The following is a 27,987-nucleotide window of genomic DNA, read 5'->3' as shown; positions in this document are numbered from 1 at the left end:
GTGGTGCACTTATTTTTTTAGTTTGAAATCTTTAGAAGCTGAGTAGTAGGGACTTTATACGAAGCTACTCTGTTCTAATAAGCAGGTTGTGTTGCTTTTGAATTTTTAAACAAAGATGAATAGAAACCCTATTGTCCATTTAGAGAGCATTATTAAATCATTTTATATTTCTGCTACTACCCTGGAAAAAGTTCTCCATTGTGAAAGAATAGAATGTCATATTAAAAATAGCTAAACACTTATTTTCTGTGAACTATTTATAAAAGAATTACAAAATATTCATACATATCAGTAAGGCAATTTAAATCACAATAAAATTTCCTCTTTTTTGTTCTTAAATATTTTTGCATTATGTGTGCCATTCTTCTTATAGTGATACAAGATGGACAATAAGAAACTAATATAAAAAAAGGCCATCCTTTACTGAAGATTTTTCAGGTACATTTCTGGAAAGCAATTTTATTTTGATGTTTACTATTTGTTGGCAAAATAAAAGTGCCTTATGTTTTTAATTGAAGTCTATTTGTCATTGAGTAAATCCATGCTAGTTCATAATGCAAATTTCTCCCCCAAGTCTTTCTCTTTTGCATGTTCATTGTACATTGATTATTGTAAATGTATTTGGATTCACCTACATGCTTCATGGCTGCCTTTGATTAAACTTCCACAAATAAACTCAGTCCAGATGGAGACTTTGTTAACAATTACTCAGCCTGTATTTCTCATTTCAAACAACTTGAATATATGTTATTGTGAAATCGCTGCCAAATTGATTCTTAGCTGTGCACTTGTACATGCCAGAATCTGAAGATTTTGGATTCTGAATGATTAATGTCCCTTGGGGGTGAAGAAGATCACTTCCAGATGGTCTGCCTTTACGAGCTGGAGAAAGCACAGAGTGGTCTGGCAGCTCCCATGTGATTTCTGGTTTTGGTATCCCCAATGCCATACAGTTGAGCTGAACTGCTGCCCCAGCCATAGTGCGTATACTCTGTGGTGGTCTGTTTGTAATCCGTGCGGGGTAGGCTACAGTCATTACAGGAACAGTTATAGATGACTCTCCAGCATTGTTCTGAGCCTTACACAGGTAGTTTCCTCTGTCATGAATGGTTGCTTCTCGAATAACTAAAGTACCATTTTCAAGTAATATGTATTTCCCAGTGATTTGAGGTCGATCTAGCACATAGCCACTTGGTACTGTCCATATAATGTTTGGTTTGGGGCTTCCATCAGAGAGACAGTGAAGGGATAATGATTCCCCACTGATGCTCTTTATTGGTCCTCTTGAACGAGTAAGAATAGTGGGCTTCTGACCAACTTCCAAGATGATCAGCTTTTCAATGTAGCCCACTTTATTTCTAGCTGCACAGCGATACTTTCCTGCATCATCTCTGGAAGGATTATATATGATGAGGGTACCATTACTGCCCATATGATACCGGGAAATTCTGGCTCCACTGGAAAATCGTGTGCCATTGGGTAATATCCAGATGATTTCAGGCGGAGGGTTTCCATCCACTGAACAATTTAATATGATGGTTTTTCCTGGTTTTGCTATTATTTTTTCATTGAATGGATTTCTAAACATTGGTCGTCTTAGCATTTCTAATACCTCCAACTGTACTACCAATATGCTTTCTCCTCCATCATTACGTACCACGCATATAAAATCTGCTGTGTCTGAAGGCCTTACATTCCTAATTTCAAGTGTCCCATTTTTGTGTACTGTTATTCTGCTCCCATAGTACGGAGCTGTTAGGAAAATATTGTCAGGCATTATCCACATAATTTGAGGGGAAGGTGTCCCTTCTGACATACAATCTATTTGCTTCTTTGAGTGCCTTATTGCTGTTGCTTTAATGACAGTTTTGTTTGTATATAAACCATTTATCAGGGGTGGTTTAGAAACAACATCCAGTTTATAAAGTTTTGTGTCATCTCCACCGGGATTACGGGCAACACATACGTACTCCCCAGCATCCAACAGTTTCACTTTGCTGACTGACAGTGAGCCATTAACATGCAGTAAATATCTGTTTGTTGAAGCTGAGATCATGTCACTGGAAGGTAGCAACCAAAATATTTTTGGCTTGGGTTCTCCAACAACCTCGCAGTCAAATACTGCATTATCCCCAGCTTTTACTTTAGCATATGTCTTGTAATTCTGCTTTATACGAGGTGAAGCTGTTACAACTGTAATGTGTACCTTCATTTCATCTTTTCCTAGTGTATTTTGGGCATAACAGGTATAGTCTCCCTCTTCAGCTATTCCAACCTTGTTGAAATACAGAGTTCCATTGTCAAAAAGAATGTATCTCCGAGACCTGCGTCCACTGTCATCTGCTTGCATTACATTATTAATCATTGTGCCATCTGGCAAACTCCAGGAGATCTCTGGCTCAGGTGACCCAGAGGCTTTACAGTCCACTTTGAAGTCCTTCCCATATGGTACCTGTTTTTTAAAATACTGTTTTTGGTCAATCTTTGCTGGTTTCATAGTCACACTGACTTTCATTAGTATCAGGTCATCTCCAATTCTGTTTCTTGCTACACATAAATAGTCACCTGCATCCTTTTCTGTGACTGCTTCGATAAACAAGGATCCATTAGGATAAACATGAATTCGACTTCCCATTCTAGAAGGAAAAAAGAATTGTTTAATATGTAGCCACATGCTAAAGGAGAACACTAAGCCCTAATAAGTGATGTAAAGATGTATGGACTCAAGTGGATGAATTGCTGTGGGGTTTTTTCTTCTATATCTTAAAATTGTGCCTATCCCATGCTGTAGGTACATGTGTACTATTTGTTTTAAGGAAAAACAAAGATATAAGAGTATCTTTCCCAACCCTGTTCCCCCATTTTTGTTAGGACTAATTTATCTTCCCCCTTTGACCACTGAAACCCACCTCAACCCACCCCCTCCCCAAAGGACTGGGGGGGGGGGGGGAGGGGAATCTTGCTATGAGCCATGAAAGTCATCAATCTTGGGCTCTATCAGATCAACAAGGGAAGAGAGATCCAGAATTTATGGGCCAGGTCTTCAGCCAAAGCCAAAAAACAGCTAGCATAGGTCAGAGGGTTGTGTGCAAAGCAGACTTAGAGCTCTCCTTTACACTGTTTCCCTCCTGCAGCAGTTGTGAGTAGAGACATTTTCCTCCTGCATTGTGTTAGAACAACCTATGGCTGCTCGAACACCAGGGGGCTGAAACCACAACCAAGGATCAGCATAGCATAAAGGGCATCATGACTGTTGCCACATTTCCCCATGACAGCTGCAGCAAGGGGAATGCATGGTATAATGCCTGCATCTGTAACTTTCACTCCATGCATCTGAAGAAGTGAGGTTTTTACCCACAAAAGCTTATGCCCAAATAAATCTGTTAAGTCTTTAAGGTGCCACCAGACTCCTTGTTGTTTTTGTGGATACAGAATAACACGGCTACCCCCTGATACTTGACACCATGGTATAACAGCCACTGCAAGATCATCCTTATAGTAAGATGATTGACTCCTGGCTGGTTAAACTGAATTTAGAGTCAGTTTATGCTAGCAGTGTGACACATTAGTTAGAACATGCTGCACCAGATAATCTGGGCCTTGGAGTCTGATTCTGCTCTCACACCAGTGTTTGCACTAATGTAATTCTAATGACTTCAGTGGAGACCCTTCAGAGTCTCAGTGGTGCAAGTGAGTAGAATTAGGCCCTAAGGAAAACATTCCTTCCACCATTTCCCTCCTGTTAACTTGGGGCGGTGTGGGTGGAGCCATACCCGGGCTTATAAATCGTTTATTTGTCTTATAGTGAATGTATAAAATAATAATCTGGATAAACATTCATAAAATGAACATTAAAGACCAAATATCCACTCTTTTGGATATACATCAGTATTAAACCAAGGCAATGTAATTAATTTTAAATTGGAAATCCTTTATTACAGCTACCTATTTAATAATACATGCTTACTGAGTTATCCGTTGTAAAGTGAGGGTCACATATTGTCCTTCTGCAGGAAAAATGCACATGGGCAAGAGAGATGGGCGAATTCTGACACTTTACAGGTGCAGAAGAAAACCTTCATCTACAGTGTGAGAACATGCCTGGTTTTTTAATTAGGGTTTTGCCTTTGTTGCACACTGTATGAAAAGCTTAATCTCTCCCATTCAGCTTTTTTCAGACTAAAGTCCACACTAAAGAAAAAATTAGGCTAAATTATAAATGTTCTACACACCCAAATTTCAGGACCAGAGCTCATCTGAATCTGGTAATAACCGTTCCATACTTGCAGAGCTTAGGAGCTCTGTAATACTGAGGTACCATTTCTGTGGAGCTACTAAGCTCTGCCACATCAAGTGATCTTTTCCATTTTACAATCTAGCTGAAAACTGTGGAAATAAAGAATCTGTGCAGTTATTTGACACCTTCATAGATCTAGCCTTTCCTAAGTAAGCCCTGTAGCTCTCAACCAGTCTCTTTTTGGGAGGAATTCTAAAAGTATAGGTTTTATAATTGTGGAAGTTGTGCATATAATCAGAAATCTAATCTGCTTGAACTTTTTGCTTGGGAAGTAAGTTTGAGTATGAAGCAGTCTCTGGAGTTGTAGAATGAACCCGTCCACCCTCCCTCCCTTCCCACCCCCCCTCACCCCACCGCCCGCTTTTTGTTCAATAACTAGATCCCAGAAAACAGAAGAAGATGACTGAGAAACTGTACTTTTGTGGCAGGCTTTAATAAATCTTTCTTCAAATCTCTCTGTAAAAAGCATCTTAATTTATAATGCTTCTAGCAGCCTATAAAAAGTGATGTGTGGTGACGGGCAGAAGGTTCTACAGCTTTTTTGGTGTGCAGGATATAGATAGAAAGCTAGGACTCCCTTGCACTGAAAACAAGTAATATCATCTGGAAACTGGCAGTAACTTAGACTCACTGGAATATCTCCTGCTCTACTGATTTTCAGTAACAGAATAGTTAAATGCAAGACTCCACCTACATTTAACTTGGGCACATCCCTTTGTTTCTTCCATGCACCTGTGGTTTGGGCAACACCTAAAGCAGGGATCAACCTTTGGCACATGGCTCACCAGGGTAAGTCCTCTGGCGAGCCGGGCCGGTTTGTTTACCTGCCGCATCCGCAGGTTCGGCTAATCGCGGTTCTCACTGCCCACAGTTCGCCATTCTAGGCCAATGGGGGCTGCAGGAAGCGGCACGGGCTGAGGGATGTGCTGGCTGCCCTTCCCGCAGCCCCCATTGGCCTGGAATGGTGAACCGCGGCCAGTGGGAGCCGCGATCAGCTGAACCTGCGGATGCCGCAGGTAAACAAACCAGCCTGGCCCCCTGGCGAGCCGCGTGCCAAAGGTTGCCGATCCCTGACCTAAAGCTCATCCACCATGTTCTTCTCCACTAGTGGCAGAATGCCAGATCTGACCATTTCAAATAAGTATTAATAAAATGAATACAAAGCAAGTATGTTGTGTGTATGAATTTGGTACACATTAGAATAAACTGCAAACTTTTATTTAAATCAACTCCGTGTCAGCAGATTTGTGTGTGTGTGTGTGTGTGTGTGTGTGTGTGTGTGTGTTAAAAATAGACTGTCATTGAATTGGGCCTTTTAAACTGCTATTTACCATTTGAAATAATAATTTTAACACTAATATTTACCTTGCAATGTAAAATGTGAAACAATTAATTTCTTTGGTCATACTTACTGATTGCCAGTAACATGACTGCGGTAAATTTATTCCCAACTTTCAGTCATTGGACTGTAATCTCACAGGATTTTGCTTTTAATACAGTAAATTAGGTTTTATAGGTTTTTCCTGTAGGGATATTTTCAATCTATAAGTACACAAATGAATACTTTAGTAATGCAAGTCTCTCTCCGGCCAAATGGCTGGCAACTGGTGTATGCACATAGTCAATACAAAGTATGTTAACTGGTACCCAGTCTTAGTTGCTCTCATTCTGTAACTGGCTAGGATGTGAGAAGTGTCAGCTCAGCCATAAAATACAGAAGTCAAAGCAGCTGTCAAAGGTTGCAAGAGTAATCAAGACCCTAGTTTTATAAATGTGTTCTCACTAGATTCCATTTACTTTTCAGATGAAACTATATTCACTAGATCCTGTTTCTTAATGAACTAGTAAATGGCTTTTCATATTTTTAGCAACTATATTAGTTTTGGAATTTTAAAATCAAAACTTTTATTTTGTAACAGTTAAGCTGTCCCCGCTTCCTCTCCACAAATTTAGATTTTATTGTGCAACTGTTTTAAATTATTTCATGATAGGAAAGCAGTTTATTTTTATAAAAATAAATTGCTAATTTTTACCAATTAAATATTTATATGATATCAAACTATATCACTTTGAGCAATCAGTTTGCTTGGCACTACATTCACAAACTATCATTGTCACTGCTAAATTGGTTTGTTTCAACAAGCAGTCTTACAAAGCACAATTAAATTGTTACCACATACACCAGATTTATAGTAAGTTTATTGTATTTCTATGTAGCCATTGTGCTCTGAGATGCCATTAATTTAATTGATGTTAAATCTCTTCTGTGGTACATATGCATGCAAAAGCTTTAGTAAAGTAAAATCCTGAAGCTTACTCTAATGTATATAGCCTGTGTTAGTGTCAACTTTATATTACCATCCAAATCCTATTCAACTGACATACATGTGTTGAGGATTTGGCCTTAAATCAGAACAGAATAAAATGACCTAAATTCAGCCATTGCATGAATAAATTAGGCTTCACTGATTTAGTTGGGCTGCACCCCCTTATGATCAGGCTGAATTTGGGCCATTGGCATTAGAAATACAATAATAAAATTGCATTTTCTGTCACTAGAGATGACTCTCTTTTGTCACAGGTTAAAAACAAATTTGGCTTCAGTTAAGCAGAGTTACAGTACGTTAGGTACTTATGCTTGGCAATATCACAGGATTGACTCTTAAAAAAAAATTCTTTCAGTGATTTGTGGTCTGCAATGTTAAAGTAAGCACCAGAAAAATAAAGCAAGAGCTCAGTCACAGAGAAACATTCCTACCTGTGCCATTGGTCAACAACTGCCTTGGAAGGTAACCTCCAGATTATTCTGGGCTTTGGCTCCCCAGTAGCTGAACAGTTCAGAAGCAATCTGTCCCCAAAATTCAACTGAGTCATTTTCAGAGATGCAGTTGCTATTCTGGGAATTGTATCTCTCTGCTCCACCGTGAGATTTACCACCCTCCTCTCTGACCCAGTGGAACTTGTAGCTATGCATTCATAATTCCCACTGTCAGAAGGAGATATGTTTCTTATGTAGAGGGTTCCATTGGAGAACAGGAACAGTTTGGCATTTACAAAATGCAGAAGCTTCACTACTGTTCCATCAAAGAGGACCCAGTGAACACTCGGATGAGGGTTTCCTTTTGCAGTGCAGGGGAGTTTCAAACTTTCACCCATAATTCCTGCAATGTGTTGTCTCTTCTCTTCCAAAATAACGGGAGGTGCCACAATCACCTGTAGTTTTACTGTCAGCGTATCGGCACCAGCTGGATTACTAGCCATACATGTGTAAAGCCCTCTGTCATAAACAGTGACTTCCTTGATTATTAAAGTGCCATCTGGTTGCACAGATGCTTGCTTGCTTCCTGGAAAAGATTCTGAGACATACGTTTTGTTTGCTAGAATCCATGAAATGGTAGGGATGGGCCTACCTTCAGCTCTACACTTCACAGATGCAGGCTTTCCAGAATGGACAGTGATCACTTTTGACCTGCCCTCTAGGATCCTCGGTGGATATGCCACCACAGACAAAGTGACCAGGAGCTGATCTGAGCCATGCTGGTTGGCAGCAATACACAGGTACTGTCCACGGTCCTGAATGTTCACATTCTGGATGGAGAGGGTGCCATTAGCAAATACTTCAAACCTGTTGTCACGCTTGCTTTTTGATACATCAGTCCCTAATTTAAAAAAAAAGTAAAATATATTTATATTATGTAAGAAGCCTTTTTTATCTATTTACTTTTGCTTTTTATCTAATACAATAATATTTGCAAGCAAAAAAACCCAGCTGTCTTGGTTTTTATCCTGCACTCATCACCATGGTATCCGAGCACACTTTCTTTGTCCCAGCCTACTTCCCTTAAAAGGGCTAAAGAACAGTGACAGGAATGAGAGGAATAATAGCACATGTGTTTATGTATATTGTGAAAGATGTCTTAAGGGACCAACAAAAATCGATTACATAGTGGAGGTGATCTTCCAATAAAGGGGAAGCATTGCTCAGCAATGGAGCACAGGATCTTATTACAGGCGGATTCTTAATAAGCATGGTCTTCTGTATAGGCCTCACTATAATGATGCTATTGTTAACATATGCTGAATATGGTAAACATTGTTAAATACAGATTGACCTTTTTTCCTTTCTCTTTTTCTTGAAGAGCCATTTTATAAATACAGCAATACACTTCAGGATGTATGTGCAGTGCTGGGATATTATTACTTTTCAGCCATATGCATTCATCATCTTATTGCTTTATGGCTGGTATCCCACCTAAACCATGGCAATATCCCAGCCTGGTGCACCTAGCACCTGTCTTCTTGCTAATATCTAGTAGAAGACAACATTTTAAACAAGGCTTATACAGCTTACCTGATGACACTTTAGTCCAGTGAATTGTGGGAAGGGGATTACCAGTCGCTTCACAAGGGATGAAGGCATCTGAATTAGCCAAAACGGTAAAAGCAGCCAGTTTTCCTCCGACTATTCTAGGCTTTGCCAATCTATTTTTATATAAGGAGTCTAGGGCTACGAGGTTGTTGTTGGTTTTTTTATCTGCTGTCTTGTCAGACCAGCTTTTGACAGAATTGTCCTTGTCCCTTCTCCGTGCAGGAGTATACGGAGTGGAGCTCTGTGGGGATTTTAACATAGTCAGAGTATTAACTGTTAATGTTTTGCCTATTTCCGAAACTTCAGGAGACTGTTTATGCCAAAACTTGTTTTTCCACTGGGGAGATAAGGTGATTTGCAAGATACTTGTGTGTGGTGTCTCTGTTATTTGGGATGCCAATGGGGTAGGATGCTGTATGCTGGGGTTGATCACATGGGTAGTTACAGCAGGAGATTTGGTACTAAGCTCATCTTTGTCAGGAAATGTTGCCTTTGCTATATGTTTCTGCTGAATAACTGTCTGTCCCATTTTTTGGTGTGGTCTTTTACTTATCATTACAATAGTTTTGTTTTGTTGAATAGGTGCTGATTCAGATGTTACAAAGGATGTGGCAGGTAATAATGTGGTAGTGTTGAAAGACTTCAAAGAAGGTGATGTGGCTGGGATTGTAATGGCAGGTTTTTCAGTAAAGAGAACATCAGATGGTAGTTTAACAGGTTGAGTGTTCTCAGCTGTTGTAATTCTCGTTAATGTTTGTGTAGTTGTTGCAGGTGAACCTTTAGTTAAAGCTTTTGTGCTAAGAATCTGTGGCTGAGGCACAGTTGTAATTGGTATTACACTTGTGTTCTTATAAAGAAATTCAATGGGCATGGGGATGATGGGCTTAGTTAAAGACTTAGCTGTTGTCAGGATATACAAGGTTGTGTTCATTGATGAAGCAGTGGTGGAGCTATGGTTTGTAGTAATGCTTTGTGAAGTCATGATCTTCTGGAGCTTTTTCCTCCTTTGATCTCTCCTCCTTCCAGTTCTGAATGCTTTGATTTTAGTGATTTTAGTTTCAGTGTGGGGAACAGTAGTAGATCTAAATGTTGGCATTGGTCTTGTTGCATTCATTTCTTTGTTTATAACAGTTGGAAGATTAGAAAAATAGGCTGAAGATGGCAGTTCTGCAGTAGTAAGAGATGGAATGGGAGAATGTTTCTCTGACATACTATTGTCATGACTGATAGGTTTAGTTAGGGATAAGAGATCATCAGTTTGATTCACTTCCACTGAAATAGTTGTTAAATGTAAAGGAGAAGCTCTGTCTATGGATAGTGTTGCAGTAGTTTTAGGAAGCATTGTGGTTATTGCGGATGATGGCACTGTACTTGTACGTCGTCTGGGTAGCTTCTTCAATAGCTCCTTTTGAATGTGTGCCTTTCCAAAGAGATGTTGCCAAGGAATTTTTCCTCTTAAAACTTTGGACGAAGTTCTAGTTTTAGTGGTTGGGAGGATGGATTTAACATTTGAGGATGTCTTGCTGTCTGCAGAAGTTGTAGTTTCCATAGATACACTAGTGGTCTGTCTTGCAGTTGTAGGGAGTCTGACAGTGTATGTTTGCAATGGTGCACTGGCCTCTAGTTTCCTTTGCAGGGTACCCTGTGTGCTTTCACTATAGAAAGGCATTACAGTGGGAGATGTTTTTTCTCCTTCTGCAGTGGGTCTGTTTTTCTCTTCAGCCAGGAATGCTGTGGTTTGACTTGTAGGCTGCTCTGATGTGAGTTCTGGTATATCCACTTTCAAAGGTGGGGGCATATGTGTTTCTGGGCTAAGCAGTTCAAGAGAACTTCTAGAAGGAGTTGCGGGATGTGAACACAATAGACATTTTGTGTCCTGTTCCATAGCTGGAGGCAGAGTTGTACTTTCTCTACTGGATTCTTGTCTCACAAAATTATATCTATGTCCCCTGATAGCTGGAATTCGATCTGGTCTAACAATTCGTCTTCTACCAGAAATTTTCCTTCGTCTTCCATATTGTTGTCTTGACTGTGGTGTATTAGTTGTAACATCTCTAATTATCTGAATCTGCTGATGAGTAATAATAGTTGACCCCGGTGGTAGTTTAGGAGTTATTATTTTTTGAGTACTGTGAAAATAAATGTGACCAAATTCATTGTTTGGCTCGCTGACTGTCACTACAGATATTCGATGATCTGCTTTAGTTGAAGTCTTATCAATAGACTCAGTAAATAAATCAGGTTTTTCAACTGTGTTCTGAGAAGTGACAAGGCTGGTGATTTCAGTAACATCTGCTGTTTGTGTTGTAGATATGATTTTTAAATACTCATTACTTTCCCCAAAAGACACCAATCTGTGTTCAGCATTGAAGTCTTTAGCTGTACTATTCACTAAACTAGATGTTGTTAATGGCTGTATAATGGTTAATGATGTTTGATTTAATTCAGAAGTTTCCAGTGAGTTTGGTCTTGTGACTGCAGGTTTTAGATCTGCATTTGGCTTTTTGCTCTTGGGTCTTATAGACTGTGTAATCCATGGACTAACTGTTGGAGCGACTGCCTCTGTAACCATGACAGAAGTTGTTTTAGACTTGGTATTACTTGATGTAGTTTCAGGTTCTCCAGTTACAATATTTGCTGAAACTTTTTTTGGAGTAGGTATAGTAGGTGCTTCAGATGCTAGTATAATAAATTCCTCTTCTGGAGGTATATGGTCACCAGATGTTTCTTCCTTATCCCCAGACACCTTAGAGGATAGATGGTCTGGTGCAGGTGATTTTGTTGTGGCATTTTCTTGTTTTTCTGGCAAAGTGGAATTCTTCTTTGTTTTTTCCAAAAATGCTGCCCAGTGCTGTGGGTCAACTCTCCTAGCTGAGGAAGTGAATTGTCTTCTGTGTCCCCTAAATCGTCTGTTTATTTTGTCCCCGTTACGTCTGTAAGTCATCTCTCTATAGTTATTCCGTTTATTTGCAATCCCGGTGGGTTGATTTCTAGAGGCAGAGTCAGTGGATGCTTTACTTGTTACTGAAGTTTGCACAGTAGCTAATGGATACTTATGTTTTGTAACCGCTCTAAGCTCCTCGTGACCAGATCCATCTCTCTCTTCATTTTCTTCTGGAGCTGTCTTTTGTTTTTGTGAAGCGCCCTCATTCACTTTAACCAGCACTTGGAAAATCAAAAAGTCCATGCCATATTGATTAGCTGCTACACATCTAAAATAGCCACTATCTTGTTCTGTCATCTCTTGTATTTTTAGTGTACCATTGTGGAAAATATGTTTGCTTCTTACAGACTGATGAAGAACTGTGTGCTCAGGTAGGATCCAACTAATAGATGCATCTGGGACACCAACAGACTGACATGGAAGGTAGAGTGTGTCACCAATGAATGCTGAAAGCTTAGCCCCATTAATGTTGTTGTGTTCCACGTAAGTATCAATCACTGTGATCCTAAATGTTAGGACATCTGCATCATTATAATTTGTGCCTATGCAGTGATAAACTCCAGTGTCAAAACTATCAGCTGTCCGTAGTGTGAATTTTCCACTTTTAGCTATTATGATTCTTCCATCTTCACTAACATATGGCGCTCTAACTTTGCTCCCATCGGCTAGTATCCATTCAATGGCAGGAGTAGGCTCGCCAAATGCCTGGCAGTCCAGTTCCACAGTCCCACCCACTAAAACAGAGTGTTCCACTCTTGTTTTATTATCTCTTGAAATTATGGCCCAGCTGTGTGTCAACTGTTTTTCATCAGCATTGGGCAAGATAATTTGAGCATCAGTTACATATCGAATATGTAGTGTGCTGAGTGTGGTTGCTGTCCTGTCTAATTGTAATGCCACCTGGCCTTGGAGCAGCCAAGACGGTTCAGCTGTCAGTTCACTCTCTATATTGGTAAAAACTTCTTCACTTTCAGAGTACGTCTGTTTGTATTTGTAACTGATGTAAGGCACTTTGGTCAGTAAGAGATTCCTTTCGAGTTTCAGCGGAGAATCACTGTATAGAGCCAATATGCTCCACAGCTGTTGAATGTGTTCGTAATCAATACTACACACCAGAAATGTTGAAAATGATACTTTGAGTACTGTATTATCACCATCTTTGTCAAATGAGAGTGGGGACATTGTTGTGGGTTTTTGAACATTGCAAACCAAGTTAGCTTGATTTCCTGTTTGGTCTGTCATATTCAACATCATGGTTCCAATGGGAGCTATAAACTCTTTGGGAGAGATGGAAATGAAGTCCCCTTCATCTGGCATAGTGATGTTTTTAAATTTCAGGGAGGGGTCTATTGTTGGCTTACTACAGGTTAAAGATGCAGATGGGATGTTAACTAAATGTTTGCCTTTAGAATTTCTGGGATTGGCACAAACTGGACATTGCTGGACACTAGAAGAACCTCTGTCTTTCTTGCACTTTATAGTATCTAGGGGGAGGAAAAAATAATGTAAGTTTTTATGATACTAGTTCCAGTACCAAAACAACAACTTATATTTTGCTGAAAGATCTTTCCTTGAATAAAGGGCTATAACGTACTGACAATAGTGATCTTCAAGTCATCACCAAGCTTTATTTTAACTGTTTACTATTCCATTAGTGAAACCTTCAGCATGATCATCATTGCTATCACAGCTAATTAGCATGCCACAGCCTTGCCTTGGGAGCACACAGCTCTAGCAAGAGCTGTAGGAGGCATTGTTCTATTGTGCCCAGATCCTGTTCGGGGGGGGCAAAAAGGAGAAGAAACTCCTTGTGCCCTCTTCTTCATTTGTGCACCTTCCCTGTGGTCAGGCACAATATGGCCCTAATTAATTGAGGCTTACCATTGCGAGGTAGGCTATTACTACTTTCCTTATTTTAATTACAGCAAAGGCAAGCCCTAGAAAAACAAAGGGACTTATCCCAGGCTGCCTTTCTTCTCCTTTAGCCACAAGACAATCCTTCCCTTTTATCTCACCCTTTCCAAAAAATCATCTGTCACACATCTTATAGTGGTTTGGTAACATCATCTGGTTACGCTTTGTCATGAAAACAATTTAATCTAAAAAATTTGTCTGAAGAAAGCTGCTTATTCTTGTAAATAATTATTATTCCTGAGACTAAGATTGCAAACCATAATATCATAGTATGCTCTAAAAATATAAAAACTAGGAAAAGTACTTGTTCTGGTAATCAAATTGTAAACTGCACAGAAAATATTACACATTTAATGGATCTCTCTATCTGCACTTCACCTAAAATCTACCTCAGCCCAGCCCTAGAGGGAACCTCTTATAGAGAAAGAGGATAATTCATTCTCTTTTTACATTCTCACCTAGAGAGAGAGAAGATAATTCATTCTTGAACATTCAGCTTTGGGCACTGCCAAAAAAAGTTCCATTTAGAGACGCCTGAGCTTGGAAATGTATTGGGACCGCTAACCTCAGTTCATCTAGGCCACTAAACAACATTCAGATATTCCCTGTTTGCATGCGTGTGTGTGCATGCCTTGCTAGCTAACAATAATGAAAATAAAAGAGATGCATGGTAATTTAAGGGAATAAAGTACCATGGGGCCATGGAATGGTAAGGAATAACATTTTAAACAGCTGACAAGAAAGACACAGAAGATCAACAGAAAGTCACAGATTAAAGTGTTATACTTTAAAAAGTGTTATAATAGTAATGACCAATCTCTTACTCTTCATAAATCATTTTAATTACTAATTTGCCAAAAAAAACCAACCACCAAGATTACTATAATGCCTCTATCCAGATGTTACTCGCTGGTAATCATAATACTTTGCACTTAAATAGTGCAGTTAAACGAAGAATCTCAAAGCATTTTCAAAACCTGGAAGTTATTTTCTCTATTTTAATGGTGGCTTAGAGAGGTTATGGTCACACATTAAATCAATAGCAGAACCCAGATCTCCATGCTCACCCCGTAGCTGTAGCCACTAGACAATGATGCCTCCCTTGTAAAGACCTTAAGGGAAATCACCAATCTAGTAAGAAGGTATAAACAAATATTTCAGCTCATACTGTACCTGGCCATTGTTCTGCCCAGTCTACAAACCATTGTAGATCACAATCACAGGACCAAGGGTTTCCATGAAGGTATATGCTCTCTAGTTCAGGCATATAGGAAAACATCTCTTGTGGTAATGAAGTTAAGAAGTTGTCAGACAAGTATATATGCTTTATGGAGGATGTTTTAAATATCTGGATGTAGCGCAAGGTGACAAAAGCATCTGGATGAAGCTGTTTAAGTAAATTTCCTTCCAAGTGCACCAGCCTCAGTGATGTAAGCCCATAGAAAACTTCTGGGTGTATAAATTCAATTTGATTGTGGTCCATATGCAACCGTACCAAGCTCTTGAGACCATGAAAAGTATCCTTCTGAAGTATTCTGACTTTATTATAGCTCATTTTTAAGACCTGTTGGTGAAAACATAGTGATAAAAAGTCTAATAAAAACTACATTATTTCAGCATTGGTAGAAGAATTCTAGCCAACTTTGAATTATTATTACTCTGTTAGGTGAAGTACCTAGGTACACAAGTGATGGGCATTATGGGAAAAAACTGCAGATATAATCATTTTTATAAGTGTGGTTATGGTCAGACATGACCTCAAAGATACCTTCTTATTCAACAGGCCAATGTATGTATACACTTTATTCACACGAATAGTCCTAATGAAACTGCTTTTGTGAAGAAGGTAAGCAGGGTTTGACCATAAAATAAGTGGGTGTATATTTTTTCCCCTTCACTTACTACTACAGTGCCTATACAAATATGGGAGGACAAGCTGGATTCTTGGCTGACAAATAATGAAAAGAATTGTTAACTCAGTCCCAGTTGAAGGATCTTTTTTATGAGAAAGAATGTGCTAGCCAAAGCTCAACTTTCTGATGGCACTGTGTTTGCAGACTGCCAGTCGTAAAATGAGCAAATTTGGCAAAAGGTCATTGAGTGCTAATAAATATGGAATTAGAATACAATTTTTGCAGTAATTTTTCGGGTTGGAATCATACTTCACATACTTTATTAGCTTCCTAATCCTCACAAAGAACTGGTGACGCCTTTATGAATTACTGAATGTTGCAAATTAGCAAGTAAACAAATACAAAAAGCAACGATAATGCACAAAATCTACTTTGTTCAAGTATTTGCCAAATATAATTGTTATAATTATTTACAGTCATATTTGTGTTCTGCAAGTTAATAGCAGCTGTGGATCAAAGTTTCAGTTGGGAAACTATTAGGCCTTGTCTACACATGGAGCCATTCAGGAATAGCTATTCCTGAATAACTCCATATGTAGACACTCTTATTCCAAAACAAGAGTGCTTTGTTCTGGAACAAAAGCGTCCACATGTAGAGTTATTCAAAAATGCTGTTCGTGACTAACTCCATATGTAGACAAGCCCTTACTCTCCTTAACTGCTAATGGACTCTTGAAAAAGCAAACAAACAGAAACCCTCAGCTCTCTACTGTAGCTTCCAGGCTGTTCAATGAAGTGCAAAATGCTCTGAAGTCCATCTGTTGGAGCTACCCCTAGTGAAATATGCACTAATACAGACAGAGGCACTGCAGCAGGCTTCTCATCTGGAAAATAGAAAGTCAATAATTTTAAATTAATAGGTGTGAGCTGCACACAGAGTTGGTCTGAAGATAAGTATATTTTATTTAATTTTCTAATATTTCTGAATGGCACAACGCACCAGCTGCTCCAATGGCAGAATTGCCTCTGAACTGGTAATACACTTTATAAAAATAAATTAATTGTTATATATGACCGTGCTATAACAATCTTCTAGTAAATCTCTGCAAAGACATCCTAAGAAACCCACTTGGTTCTGTGTGCAAATGATGGGATGTGCAAATTAGTGAAGATCTACTGTCATAAGTTTACTAATGTTTTATTTTAAATAAGAAATAAAGCACCAAATATCCACTGTTATAACATCAAAGAACTGCAATGTTCCTTAGTATTAGAATTTAGCATTTTCTTTCTTGGAAACTTTCTTGGCTGAAAGCTGCAGGCTGGCAGGAGAAAGAAAATCTTGATAGAATATGATCTCTTTAAAAATGCATTTATTTAGTCCATCAAATAAACAAAAGATAACTTTTCTACCAAAGATGTCGTACGGGGAGCTTTGCAGCAATACTCTCCCTTTTGTCTTGATGGATATGAATAAGCAGGACTGGCCTTACCATGAGGCGAACTGAGGCGGCCGCCTCAGGTGCCAGACTGTGGGGGGAGCGGGTGCCACTAGGACCCGGAGTGTAGAAAATTGTGTCTTGTACTGGTGCATATGTATTCTCTCTGCTCTAGATGCACAGAGATGGTGGAGTGCTGTGCTGGACGAAGGAGGGCACAAGAGACTTAACAGGCAGGAGAAAAGGTGAGAGGGAATAACAGAAAGCAGCAGGAGCTACAGGGAGAGAGAGGAGGAGAGCCTTTTATGTACCTCTCTAGCACTCCTAGGAGCCTGGACTGATTAACACTAGCTTCTCAGGGAGCTTCCTGTTTCCTGCTGCTTCCCTGAACCTACTTGAGGAGAAGAGGCAGTCAACTGAAGTAGTAGGAGCCAGTTAGGCCCTTAAGACGCTGATATTTTCCCTCACTCAGGCCCTGCTACCAGCCTGCTTATTGGTCCCCTTCAATTGAGCATTGAGAGCCACTATAGCTGGCACAGAACAGCAGTCATGAGTGAAAGAAGAAAACGCCCCTCTGGGGCAGCATTCAGAAAAAGAAAGCAAGCAAAGGAAGCTTTTCTGTCTAAGCAGGAAGGAGCTCTCCTGAGATACACAGACACAAATGTTCATGGTGAACCTTCCAGCCCCAGTGAGGATGAGAGTGGTGAGGAGATGCCTGATATTCCACTTAGAGTGCAGGTGACCTGGCAGCTACTGCAGCATCCATATCTCCATCTCAAATGGATGTAACCATTCACATTCCTGAAGAAAAGTGTAGATCAGAGAAGAGTGTGGTGGCGGCGCAAGAAACAGCTGCTGCTGAGTTTAGTTCCTTAAGTCTAGATCAAGGGTAGGCAACCTTTCAGAAGTGGTGTGCCGAGTCTTTATTTATTCACTTTAATTTAAGGTTGGCATGCTGGTAATACATTTTAAGGTTTTTTAGAAGGCTTCTCTCTCTCTCTAAGTCTATATTATATAACTAAACTATTGTTATATGTAAAGTAAACAAGGTTTTCAAAATGTTTAAGAAGCTTCATTTAAAATTAAATTAAAATGCTGACCTTACGCCGCCAGCGTGCTCAGCCCACTGCCAGCCTGGGGTTCTGTTCACCTAGATCGGCAGCGGGCTGAGCGGGGCCTGCGGCTGGGACGCCAGCTGGCAAGGGGCCGGCAGCTGGGACCCCAGACCTGGGGTTGGGTTTCAGGGGTCAGGGCAGAGGGATGGGGGCTGTGGGGGTGCAGGGCAGAAGGCTGGGTGTGTGGGGGGGGTCAGGGCAGAGGGGGGTGGGATCAAGGCAGAAGGCTGGGTGTGGAGGGATTCAGGGGTCAGGGCAGAGGGCTGGGTGTGTGCGGGGGTGCAGGGCAAAAGGCTGGGTGTGGGGGGATCAGGGCAGAGGGCAGTGGGGGCGTGGGGGGGTTCAGGGGTCAGGGCAGAGGTCTGGGGTGTGTGGGGTGTGTAGGGCAGAAGGCTGGGGGGGTGTGAGGGTGCAGGGCAGAAGGCTGTGTGTGTGTGGGGGGATTCAGGGGTCAGGGTAGAGGACTGGGGAGGTGTGGGGGTGCAGGGCAGAAGGCTGGGGGTGTGGGGGGCATTCAGGGCAGGGGGCTGGAAGGGATATGCCCTCTTCATCCCTTTTCCCCAAGGCCCAGTCCCTACCTCTTCTCTGCCTCATCTACGGAGCAGCGAGCATGCTGCCACTCCTTCCCCTCCCTCTCGCAAGGGCCATCAGCTGATCAGCGCAGGGAAGGACAGGAGGAGGGGCAGGAAAACACCACGCTGGGGGAAGAAGTGGGGGAGGGGGAAGCTTGGCTGCCGCAGGACCAAGCTTCTGCCTCCTGCCCCGCAGGGGAGAGCGGTGGGCGGGGGGCCGGAACCGCAGCAGGCAGCAGCTTGCCACTCAAAATCTGCTTGCGTGCTGTAGGTTGCCGACCCCTGGTCTAGATGATCCAGGACTGTGGACTCACTTGAGCCTGAGGGACTTCCTTGTACTACATGGGCCACAGCAAGTGAAAAACTTCATGTTCCCCAAAGACAATGAAAATAGAAGTTTCCATCCAACACATTACTGGTGTGAAATCCCCAATGGTGACAAAGTCGAGAGGCCATGGCTTATGTACTCAAAAACCCAGAATGCTGCATACTGTTTTTGTTACAAACTCTTCCAATGTAATGTTCCAACCACATTGGGTTCTACAGGAATAAAGGACTGGAAAAATCTGGCTAGAAATCTGGCATGCCATGACAAGGCAGCAAATCACCAGAGAGCATTCCATAGGTGGAAAGTGCTTGAGATGAGACTAAGGTTAAAGGCAACCATAGATGGTCAGCATCAAAAGAAGATTGCATCAGAGTCTCTTTACTGGAAAAATGTTTTGAAAAGGCTCACTGTCATTGTGAGAATGCTTGCTACCCAAAACCTAGCACTGCGTGGCATTTCAGATCAGCTGTATGTGCCAAACAATGGAAACTTCCTTAAAATTGTGGAACTGATGGCTGAGTTTGATGCTGTACTCCAAGAGCATCTAAAAAGTCACCACCCAAGAAATGTACACACACTACTACCTTGGAAAAACTATTCAAAATGAGATCATACAGTTACTGGCAACAAAAGTCAAACAGAAGATTGTGGCATATCTGAAGTCAACAAGATATTACTCTGTTATTCTGGACTGCACACCTGACATCAGCCATACGGAACAAATGACTTTAATGGTGCGTTTTGTAACAATAGAACCTAGTGAAAATGTCCTTGCAATGGTGACTGTCAGAGAGCATTTTCTAGAATTTATTGACATTGATGATATTATTCGAGCTAGTATGACAAATGTGCTTCTTATAAAGCTGGAAGATACGGGAATTGCGATAGCTGACATGAGAGGTTAGGGCTACGATGATGGATCCAACATGAGAGGAAAGAACAGAGGAGTGCAGACATGGATCCGAGAGTTAAACCCTCAAGCTTTTTTTGTCTCATGCAGTTCTCATTCATTGAACTTGGTGGTCAGTGATGCAGCATTAGCTTCTAGTGAGGCTGCTGAATTTTTTTATGTAATTCAAAGCATCTATGTATTTTTCTCTGCATCAACTCATCGATAGCAAATTTTGAAGCAACATCTGGGAACATCCTTTCTGACACTGAAACCACTGAGTGCTACACGATGGGAAAGTCGAGTGGAGGCGATAAAGCCTATCAAATACCAAATTGGGAAGATAGATGATGCCATAGTTGCCATTATGGAGGATAATGCTATGACAGGAACTGTTTGTGGGAGAACAGTGGCAGAGGGAAATGGAATCACCAGAAACATACGTAACTTCACATTTCTGTGTGATTTAGTGTTGTGGCATGACATACTGTTTGAAATAAATGTTGTAAGTAAGAGACTCCAAGGTGTTGACCTTGATATATCTGGAGCAATGGAACAACTGGACAAAGCAAAGTCATACCTACAGTCTTACCAGTCAGATGAGGGATTTCAAAACGTTCTGAAGAGTGCACAGAAGTTGGCAGAGGAACTTCATACTGAAGCTATTTTCCCACCCATTCAAGAATACAAGAGTCACCGAAGAAGATGACATTTTGATTATGAGGCACGGGATAATCCCATAAGAGACCCCCAAACAACAATTCAAAGTTGAATTCTTTAACCAGGTGCTAGATTGTGCAATACAGTCAGTTGAAGAATGTTTCATGCAGCTCAAGGAACACAGCAGCATATTTAGGATGTTGTATGATATTCCAAAATTCCTCACTATACTTGAAGAAGACCTACACCAGCAATGCAGGGCACTAGAGACAGTGTTGACACATGATGACATTTGCGATATTGATGTGAGTGATTTAGGTGATGAACAGAAAGCCCTTTCAAGATACATTTCAGCAGGATCAACTCCAAAGGCTGTTCTGGAATATATGTGCACAAATAAGATGACCACCCTCTTTCCAAATGCTTTTGTTGCGCTGCGCATATTTCTAACACTTCCTGTAACAGTTGCCAGTGGAGAACGCAGCTTCTCCAAGCTGAAGTTAATAAAAACACACCTATGCTCCACAATGACACAGGAGAGGCTGGTCGGCCTTGCAACCATCTCAATAGAGCATGAGCTGGCCCAGACTCTGGACCTTCAGGAAGCAGTTCAAATCTTTGCAACCAAGAAGGCACAGAAAGCACCACTTTGATTATTCAAACAGATAAAAATGCCAGTGTTTACTATGCAGACAAGAAAAGTTACATTTGCTGTTCAGGCATTTGAGAGTTAAGTGTTGCTTAAAATTTTTGAACAAGGCATTTTAAGTTGTTAGTTCTCCTTTATTGGGGTAGGTAGCAGAGCAGTACCATTAGAGGAGTAGAACAGGAAGAAGGCAGAATTGAGACCTCTCAAAGTTTTGGCCCAAGCGAGGGGTCATGGGGGCATCATTTGAGCTCCCCGCCTCAGGTGCCAAAATGTTGTGGGCTGACCCTGTGAATAAGAATTGCAACTGCTAGATATACTAGCTAGGCCAGTGCTGGCAGATATCCACTACACTCCTCAGCTATGGGTCTGTTCCTATAGATTGATATCTCTGAAGCAAAACTAAGATGGGATCATCTTCTAATTTCAGTTCTTACCTGTAATGCATTTAAATCAGTGAATGTCTTGTCAGGGATTGTCTGGATCTCATTGCTGTGCAACATCAACAACTCCAGCTTCTCCAGGCCCGAAAAATCTGATTCGGTCAGTTTAACCAAGCTGTTGTAACTGTAACAAACATTTCATTCCAGATCTGGGTTTAGTCAGTCAGCTAAAGTTCAAAAGTAAAAACAAAAGAAAACTTCCTTTTGCAAATGCATAACAAGTATGTTTTAGTTCTGATCTGACAAGGCAAATTCTAAATGCTTTTTTCATCTTAGCAGGTAAAACTCAAAGATTTTGCTAGTCTGGCACAGACTGATTCCTGTGGACTGTATTCAAGTAGGTGGGGAAAATATCTGCAGTAGATGGCTGCAAGAACATGAGAAGGAGATTGCCATCTTTAGACTCTTGTGTAGGAGAAGGAGCTTCAGCACCGGTAAATGTCTACAATAATGCATTGAATTTCTATGTTTTTTTTATTCAAAATTATTCATGGCGGGTGAAAGGTTGGATCAGCTGGAGTCTTCATTACACAGAAACTACAAGCTTCCCCACATTTACCCCATCAATGTGCCTTAACAGTGGATAGAGTCGAAAGAACGTAGTTCACTCTCCAGGCCAGTTCAGTCATTGCTCTCTGGTGCAATTGTCAACAAGAATAGATTAATCGTTTCAAAGGCCAGAAGAGATGATTGTGATAATCTTGTCTGATTTTCTGTATAACACAGGCTATAGAACTCCCCCAAAATAATTCCTATTCGAACTAGAACATACCCTGTATCTTTTTAAAAAAAAAAATCCAATCTTGATTTAAAAATTGCCAGTCATAAAGGATCCATCACAACCACTGGAAAATTGTTCCAGTGGTTAATTACCCTCACTGTTAAAAATGTGTGCCTTATTTCCTGTTTTAATTTGTCTACAGCCTTTAGATCTTACTATATCTTTGTCTGCTAGATTGAAGAGCCCATTAATACAAGAGCCAATAATACCTGTGGAGTTATTTATGGACTGTGATCAAATCACCCCTTAACCTTCTCTTTGTTAAGCTAAATAGATAGACTCAAGGAACTCAATCTCTATAGGACATATTTTCTAATCCTTTCACCATATTTATGGCTCTTCAGTATTGTCTATGATCAGGGATATGGCAATCTAGATGCCTCTCCACCAGGACCTCGACAGAGAATTGCAGCTTATTTTTCATGGGCCAAAAATCACTAAGCAGTGGTGGTGGTAGTTTTTAATAATTATTATTATTTATATTATGGTATATAAGGCTCCCATCAGGATTGTGGCCCCATTGTGCTAGGCACTTGATCACTATGGGCTTGATGCCATGTCCACTTAAGTAGATGGAAAGGCTCCTGTTGATGTCAGTGGTCAAAATGAAGCCCTATCAGCCTGGGCTGGATTTGAACTGTGGCCACTGTTAGCCAGCCCACTAGCATGCCTTCTAATAATAATTATATGGATTAGACACACTCAGATACTGATTTTTTTAAGTTGCTGGCTGATCTTGTTTGATTGTATTATCAAGACTTTCACAACAGGGCATTACAGAAAATCAAATCTGAATAGATAACTTGAAGGTTAGTGAGAAATAAAAAGGGAGAAACCAGTATGAATAAAATAAACATCTGTTCCCTCCCTCATTTACCCAATTATAGAACAGAACAGTTTCTGAGACAAATATTCAGGGAAGTGTTATTTCACATCCATTTAACAGATGGAAACAGAGGAGGCAAAGTATCATATGAAAAGTTTTTCTCATGGTACAGTATGTCCAAAGTGGAAGTGCTGGCACTAATCTCCATAGTATCTGAGATCCTTATATGTAAATCAATTTGTTCTCACAACAACCCTGTGAGGTAGAAAGTATTATCATCCCCAGAAAGGTTTAATGGCTGGCCAAATGTTACATAGGAAGTAGCAAAGCTCGAATTTGAACACATCTATTGAGTTTCCATTCCAGTCTTAACATTTGTAAGGATGATCTCAATTCCAGGCAGGAATCCTTTGAATTCAATTTTATAGACTCAATAGGTTCAGATAAGTATAAAAAAATGAATCTTATTCTCCAAATTGTTGGAGGTTCTTCCATCTCTAGTGATAACATGATTTTGCATTAAGGTGGTAGGGTAAAAGTAGTGGGGAAAATCAAGTCTCAGACTGCCAGTTATGGAAAAGGGAAAGTGAGTGAAAGTGATAAAAGTCAGAAAACTGTGGCTTCTTTTATAAAATTGGCTCTTAATGAGAAGAAAACAACTGTACATAGGGTTTCTGGCTTTCAGTTTTGTGGTGTCTATTCTTGTGCAAATTATGGTTCAAACTGAATAAATTTTGTTTTTAATCAGTTTTTAAAAATTATATTCCTTAAATTATTTAACAACTGCCCCGTAGAATCTGAAACCTTGAACTCCCAATCAATGTGGGAGAACATTAGGTTTTCCAGCTGTCACTGTAATGAATTCTGAATACTAATAATAGTAAAAATAGTAGATTTTAAAGGTTTTTAAAAACAATTTTAAACCAAACTCAGAAACTCTAATTATATTTTTCAAGGCAATGAGAGTTAACTGCACAGCACAGATAAAATGCAGATGTTAAACATACCCTAAATTGATGCGCTCCACGTTTTGGGGGATGTGCGGTGGGATGGCTGTGAGGTACCGGAATGTACAGTGTACTTCAGTGGGGACGTAGCAGGCACAGAGCCTGGGGCAGGCACTACTGCTGGGAAGAGTAGCCAGGCAGAAACTGAAGAGAAACTCCAGCAAGCAGGGTTTGCCTCTTCCTTTTACTTTCATCCTGCGTGCTAATCCTAAAACAACATCCCTCACAGCAAGCATGAACAAATGCAACCCTACAAACAAAACAAAAAACAGAAGCAGTCATGTTGTAAAGGTAAGTAAGTATCTGGTATCTTAGACCTGGGTACTTATACAACTATTATAGAAAAGTTTGCTACTATAAAAACTGTAGGGTTTTCAGATCTATACAATAGCTTGGAGTATTTATCATTTTAAAAAATCCTGCACAGTTTCATACTTTTAATGAGAAGCTCTAGGCATGCTATTGCTTACAGATGTAGTAGTAGTAGTAGTAGTAATAAACCTGACACCCTAATGAGACTATTGTTATAAATATATAATTTTGGTTATGTAGAACATCCATAAATCTGCTTGTAATTTGTTCTTGCCAAAGAACATGTCAGCTCCTTTCTTGCCAAATAATTACGCCAAACAAAATTAACAAATTTCAAAGAATCTGAGCTAGTTTAAAACTCAGCCTATAGAAGCATGATTTATGCCACTCAAATTTAATCCTGTTCTTCCTATTCTTTAGACTATATCCAAGCAATTAAATTCCACCTCCAACATTCTGCTTCTGTGGTGGGCAAGGGTTGGTACAGAGTTCCACATCAGAGATCATTGTTCACCAGGAATGTCTATAATCATCTTCCAGAGTTTGGTACTCAATAGTCTAGTATTAATAGCTTGTTGGGATCTAAACCTTCCCTGAAGTGAGCTGCAAACAAGTTCAGATGAAGATACTATTGTATTGTTTTGAACTATGAATTTCTATTTGTTCAAAAATCTGTGCCTAAACCTGGGAAGTGCTAAGCATCCTCATGTCTCAGTGAAATCAACAATTTACTCAGCATCGCTTTGGATCAAAATCCAAGGGATTCTGGGATTTTAAAGAGTCAATGGGCCAAATCTAGTTCCTTTGATTCTTGCAATTAGCACAACTCACTGAAATAAGCCTGCTCAGGTGAATAAGAGAGGTAAGATTTGGTTCCATAGCTGCCTTTCCACAGCATTTTATAAACGATAAATAAGTAAAACTCTCAGCACTTTCAATGTTCATACAAGAAGTTACGCTTAAAAGAGTTACTATATAAGTCCAGTCTTACCTGGGCTAAGGGCAAAGGTGAGAAGGTCAGACAGGAAATTGCAAAGACACACCACCACCACCAACAACAAAAGCCCTAATACCCTAAAAAGAACCGTACCTGAGACTCAAAATTGTAAGTAGCTGGTTTTTTCTCCGTCGGTTTATAAATGGAAAATCAGTAGTGAGACACGCGGGGGGAGACCGCCCCCCCTGGCACTGAGAAAAGGCCCTTTGCAGCAGCCAGTCAGGTGAGGGGCTAGTTGCTCAGTCGGAGGGGCAGGGCGCGCACGGCGCTCCGGACGAGCGGTGAGAGGCGCTACCTTCCCCCGGCCCCCGAGCCGAGTCAAGGTGCATGGTCCGAGTGCCCGGGAAGTGTCCTGCGCTCAGTGCTCGCCTGGCTTCTCCTCGTGCCCAGGGTCCCTCCCTCAGCCTGACACCCCGGTGTCCGGGGACCGCTCTCCTGCCCCTGCCCGCCGGCTCCCTCCGTGCAGTTGCCAGGGCTCTGGGCTTCGCCCGCTTCTGTGGCTGCAGCCTGGGTGAGTGAGGGGCTCCCGTGTCCTCTCTTCGCAGCTGTGCGCCTGTCTCTGTGCCCTGCACTCCCCGCACCGGGCTCGGCCCGCCCCCCGGCTCCTGCGCCACGCTGATTGGGGGGAGAGCGGCGCCTTCTCCCCCGGCCAGCCCGGCCCGGCCCGCTGCCGCCTCGGGAATCTGGCAGGGTCCCTGCTGAGCAGCCCCAGCAAGAGCCGCCCGCAGCCCCGGGCTCATCGCTTCTCCTCTGGGCTGCAGCTGCGGAACCCAGGTCCCTGGGGCGCCTCCAACCCTCTCCTGATTCTGCCCCTCCGGCTTATTCCGTCACGCCGCCCTGGGGCACCTGCCCCGCCGCATGACCCATTGCCCTGCTACTGCCTGCGCACCCCTCTGCCCCCTCATGCTAATTCCCCACCCCCCACCGGGCTCATTGCCCCTGGGCACCGGCTCCTCTGTCCGCTTATGCTAATTCCCCACCCCCCACTGGGCTCATTGCCCCTGGGCACCGGCCTCTCTGCCCCCCAGCTCCCCTCTCCCACCGGGCTCATTGCTCCTGGGCACTGGCCTCTCTGCCCCCCGGCTCCCCTCTCCCACCGGGCTCATTGCCCCTGGGCACCGGACCCTCTGTCCGCTTATGCTAATTCCCCACCCCCCACCGGGCTCATTGCCCCTGGGCACCGGCCTCTCTGCCCCCCAGCTCCCCTCTCCCACCGGGCTCATTGCCCCTGGGCACCGGCCTCTCTGCCCCCCAGCTCCCCTCTCCCACCGGGCTCATTGCTCCTGGGCACTGGCCTCTCTGCCCCCCAGCTCCCCTCTCCCACCGGGCTCATTGCCCCTGGGCACCGGCCTTTCTGCCCCCCAGCTCCCCTCTCCCACCGGGCTCATTGCCCCTGGGCATCAGCCCCTCTGCCCCCTCACGCTAATTCCCCATCCCGCACTGGGCTCATTGCCCCTGGGCACCGGCCCCTCTGTCCCCTCATGCTAATTCCCCGTCCCCCACCGGGCTCATTGCCCCTGGGCACCGGCCCTTCTGTACCTGTTCCCCTCTCCCACCAGGCTCATTGCCCCTGGGCACCGGCCCCTCTGCCCCCTCACGCTAATTCCCCATCCCCCACTGGGCTCATTGCCCCTGGGCACCGGCCCCTCTGCACCCGCTCCCACCTCCTCACACTAATTCCCCGTCCCCCACCGGGCTCATTGCCCCTGGGCACTGGCCCTTCTGCACCTGCTCCCCTCTCCCACCAGGCTCATTGCCCCTGGGCACCGGCCCCTCTGCACCCTCACGCTAATTCCCCATCCCCCACTGGGCTCATTGCCCCTGGGCACCGGCCCCTCTGCCACCTCACGCTAATTCCCCATCCCCCACTGGGCTCATTGCCCCTGGGCATCGGCCCCTCTGCCCCCTCACGCTAATTCCCCATTCCCCACTGGGCTCATTGCCCCTGGGCGCCGGCCCCTCTGCACCCGCTCCCCTCTCCCACCGGGCTCATTGCCCCTGGGCACCGGCCCCCCTGCCCTCCCACACTCTAATTCCCCCACAGCTCCTCTGCTCCCCCTCACTCTAATTCCCCATCCCACACAGTGCAGAACTTTCTCCTTGTCCCTTTCCCCCACTCCCTCTGATCCCAGAGTCCCTCCAGTCCTGCCTCCTCTACGCTGGTGTGAAAGGCTCTGGAGTACAGTATCTGGCTTCTGTGTACCTGTGCCATGGGGAATGTGCTACTGTACTATTGTCTAAACATCTCAAAATAGCTCTGTAAAATCATATCAGGCTTCATTTTTCTAAGGTGGGGAGACTTGGAATCACCTACTTTTAGCTCTAAGACGCCCCTCAGGCTCATTAGTCTGTCTTTGCTTAACTTCCAGGGCATGAGAGACAGGAGGGTGGTCAAACTCAGCACTTCCACAAAGCAGAGCAGAGTCACTAAGACACTGGGATCTTACTGATTATTCTTAATTTTACTATGGTGGTGCTCAGCAGCTGCAATCAGGATGAGGCAGTGTACAAACAGACTAAGGGATGACATCTGCTATAAATTCAATAAAGTTAACCATTGTTTTTTCTCTTCACAGGGTCCAACTTTCTTCATGC

The 27,987-nt window shown here is 42.4% G+C and overlaps 1 protein-coding gene across 3 annotated transcripts; it reads right to left on the bottom strand.

Moving 5' to 3' along the window:
* Window positions 1-242: 242 nt before the first annotated feature.
* Window positions 243-26,076, bottom strand: IGSF10 (immunoglobulin superfamily member 10). Of its 3 annotated transcripts, none has more exons than XM_005286936.4 (7): window positions 25,486-26,076; window positions 24,084-24,333; window positions 21,464-21,593; window positions 14,698-15,088; window positions 8,649-13,094; window positions 7,056-7,956; window positions 243-2,636 (listed from the first exon to the last, which is right to left on the bottom strand). In XM_005286936.4, exons 2-7 carry the CDS (start codon window positions 24,317-24,319, stop codon window positions 728-730), a joined length of 8,013 nt encoding a protein of 2,670 aa, XP_005286993.2. In that variant the 5' UTR covers window positions 24,320-24,333; window positions 25,486-26,076; the 3' UTR covers window positions 243-727. The 3 variants fall into 3 exon arrangements, with proteins under 3 accessions (XP_005286993.2, XP_008163286.2, XP_008163288.1); XM_008165064.4 differs by having other exon boundaries at window positions 21,464-21,636; window positions 25,486-25,938; XM_008165066.4 differs by lacking the exons at window positions 14,698-15,088; window positions 21,464-21,593; window positions 24,084-24,333; window positions 25,486-26,076 and having other exon boundaries at window positions 7,708-7,956; window positions 8,649-9,479.
* Window positions 26,077-27,987: the final 1,911 nt, after the last annotated feature.

This window comes from Chrysemys picta, chromosome 9 (assembly GCF_011386835.1).
Source record: "Chrysemys picta bellii isolate R12L10 chromosome 9, ASM1138683v2, whole genome shotgun sequence".
In the NCBI taxonomy this organism is placed as follows: domain Eukaryota; kingdom Metazoa; phylum Chordata; order Testudines; family Emydidae; genus Chrysemys; species Chrysemys picta.
Note: the sequence above shows the minus strand (reverse complement) of the source record. Positions and strands in the feature narration are given on the sequence as shown.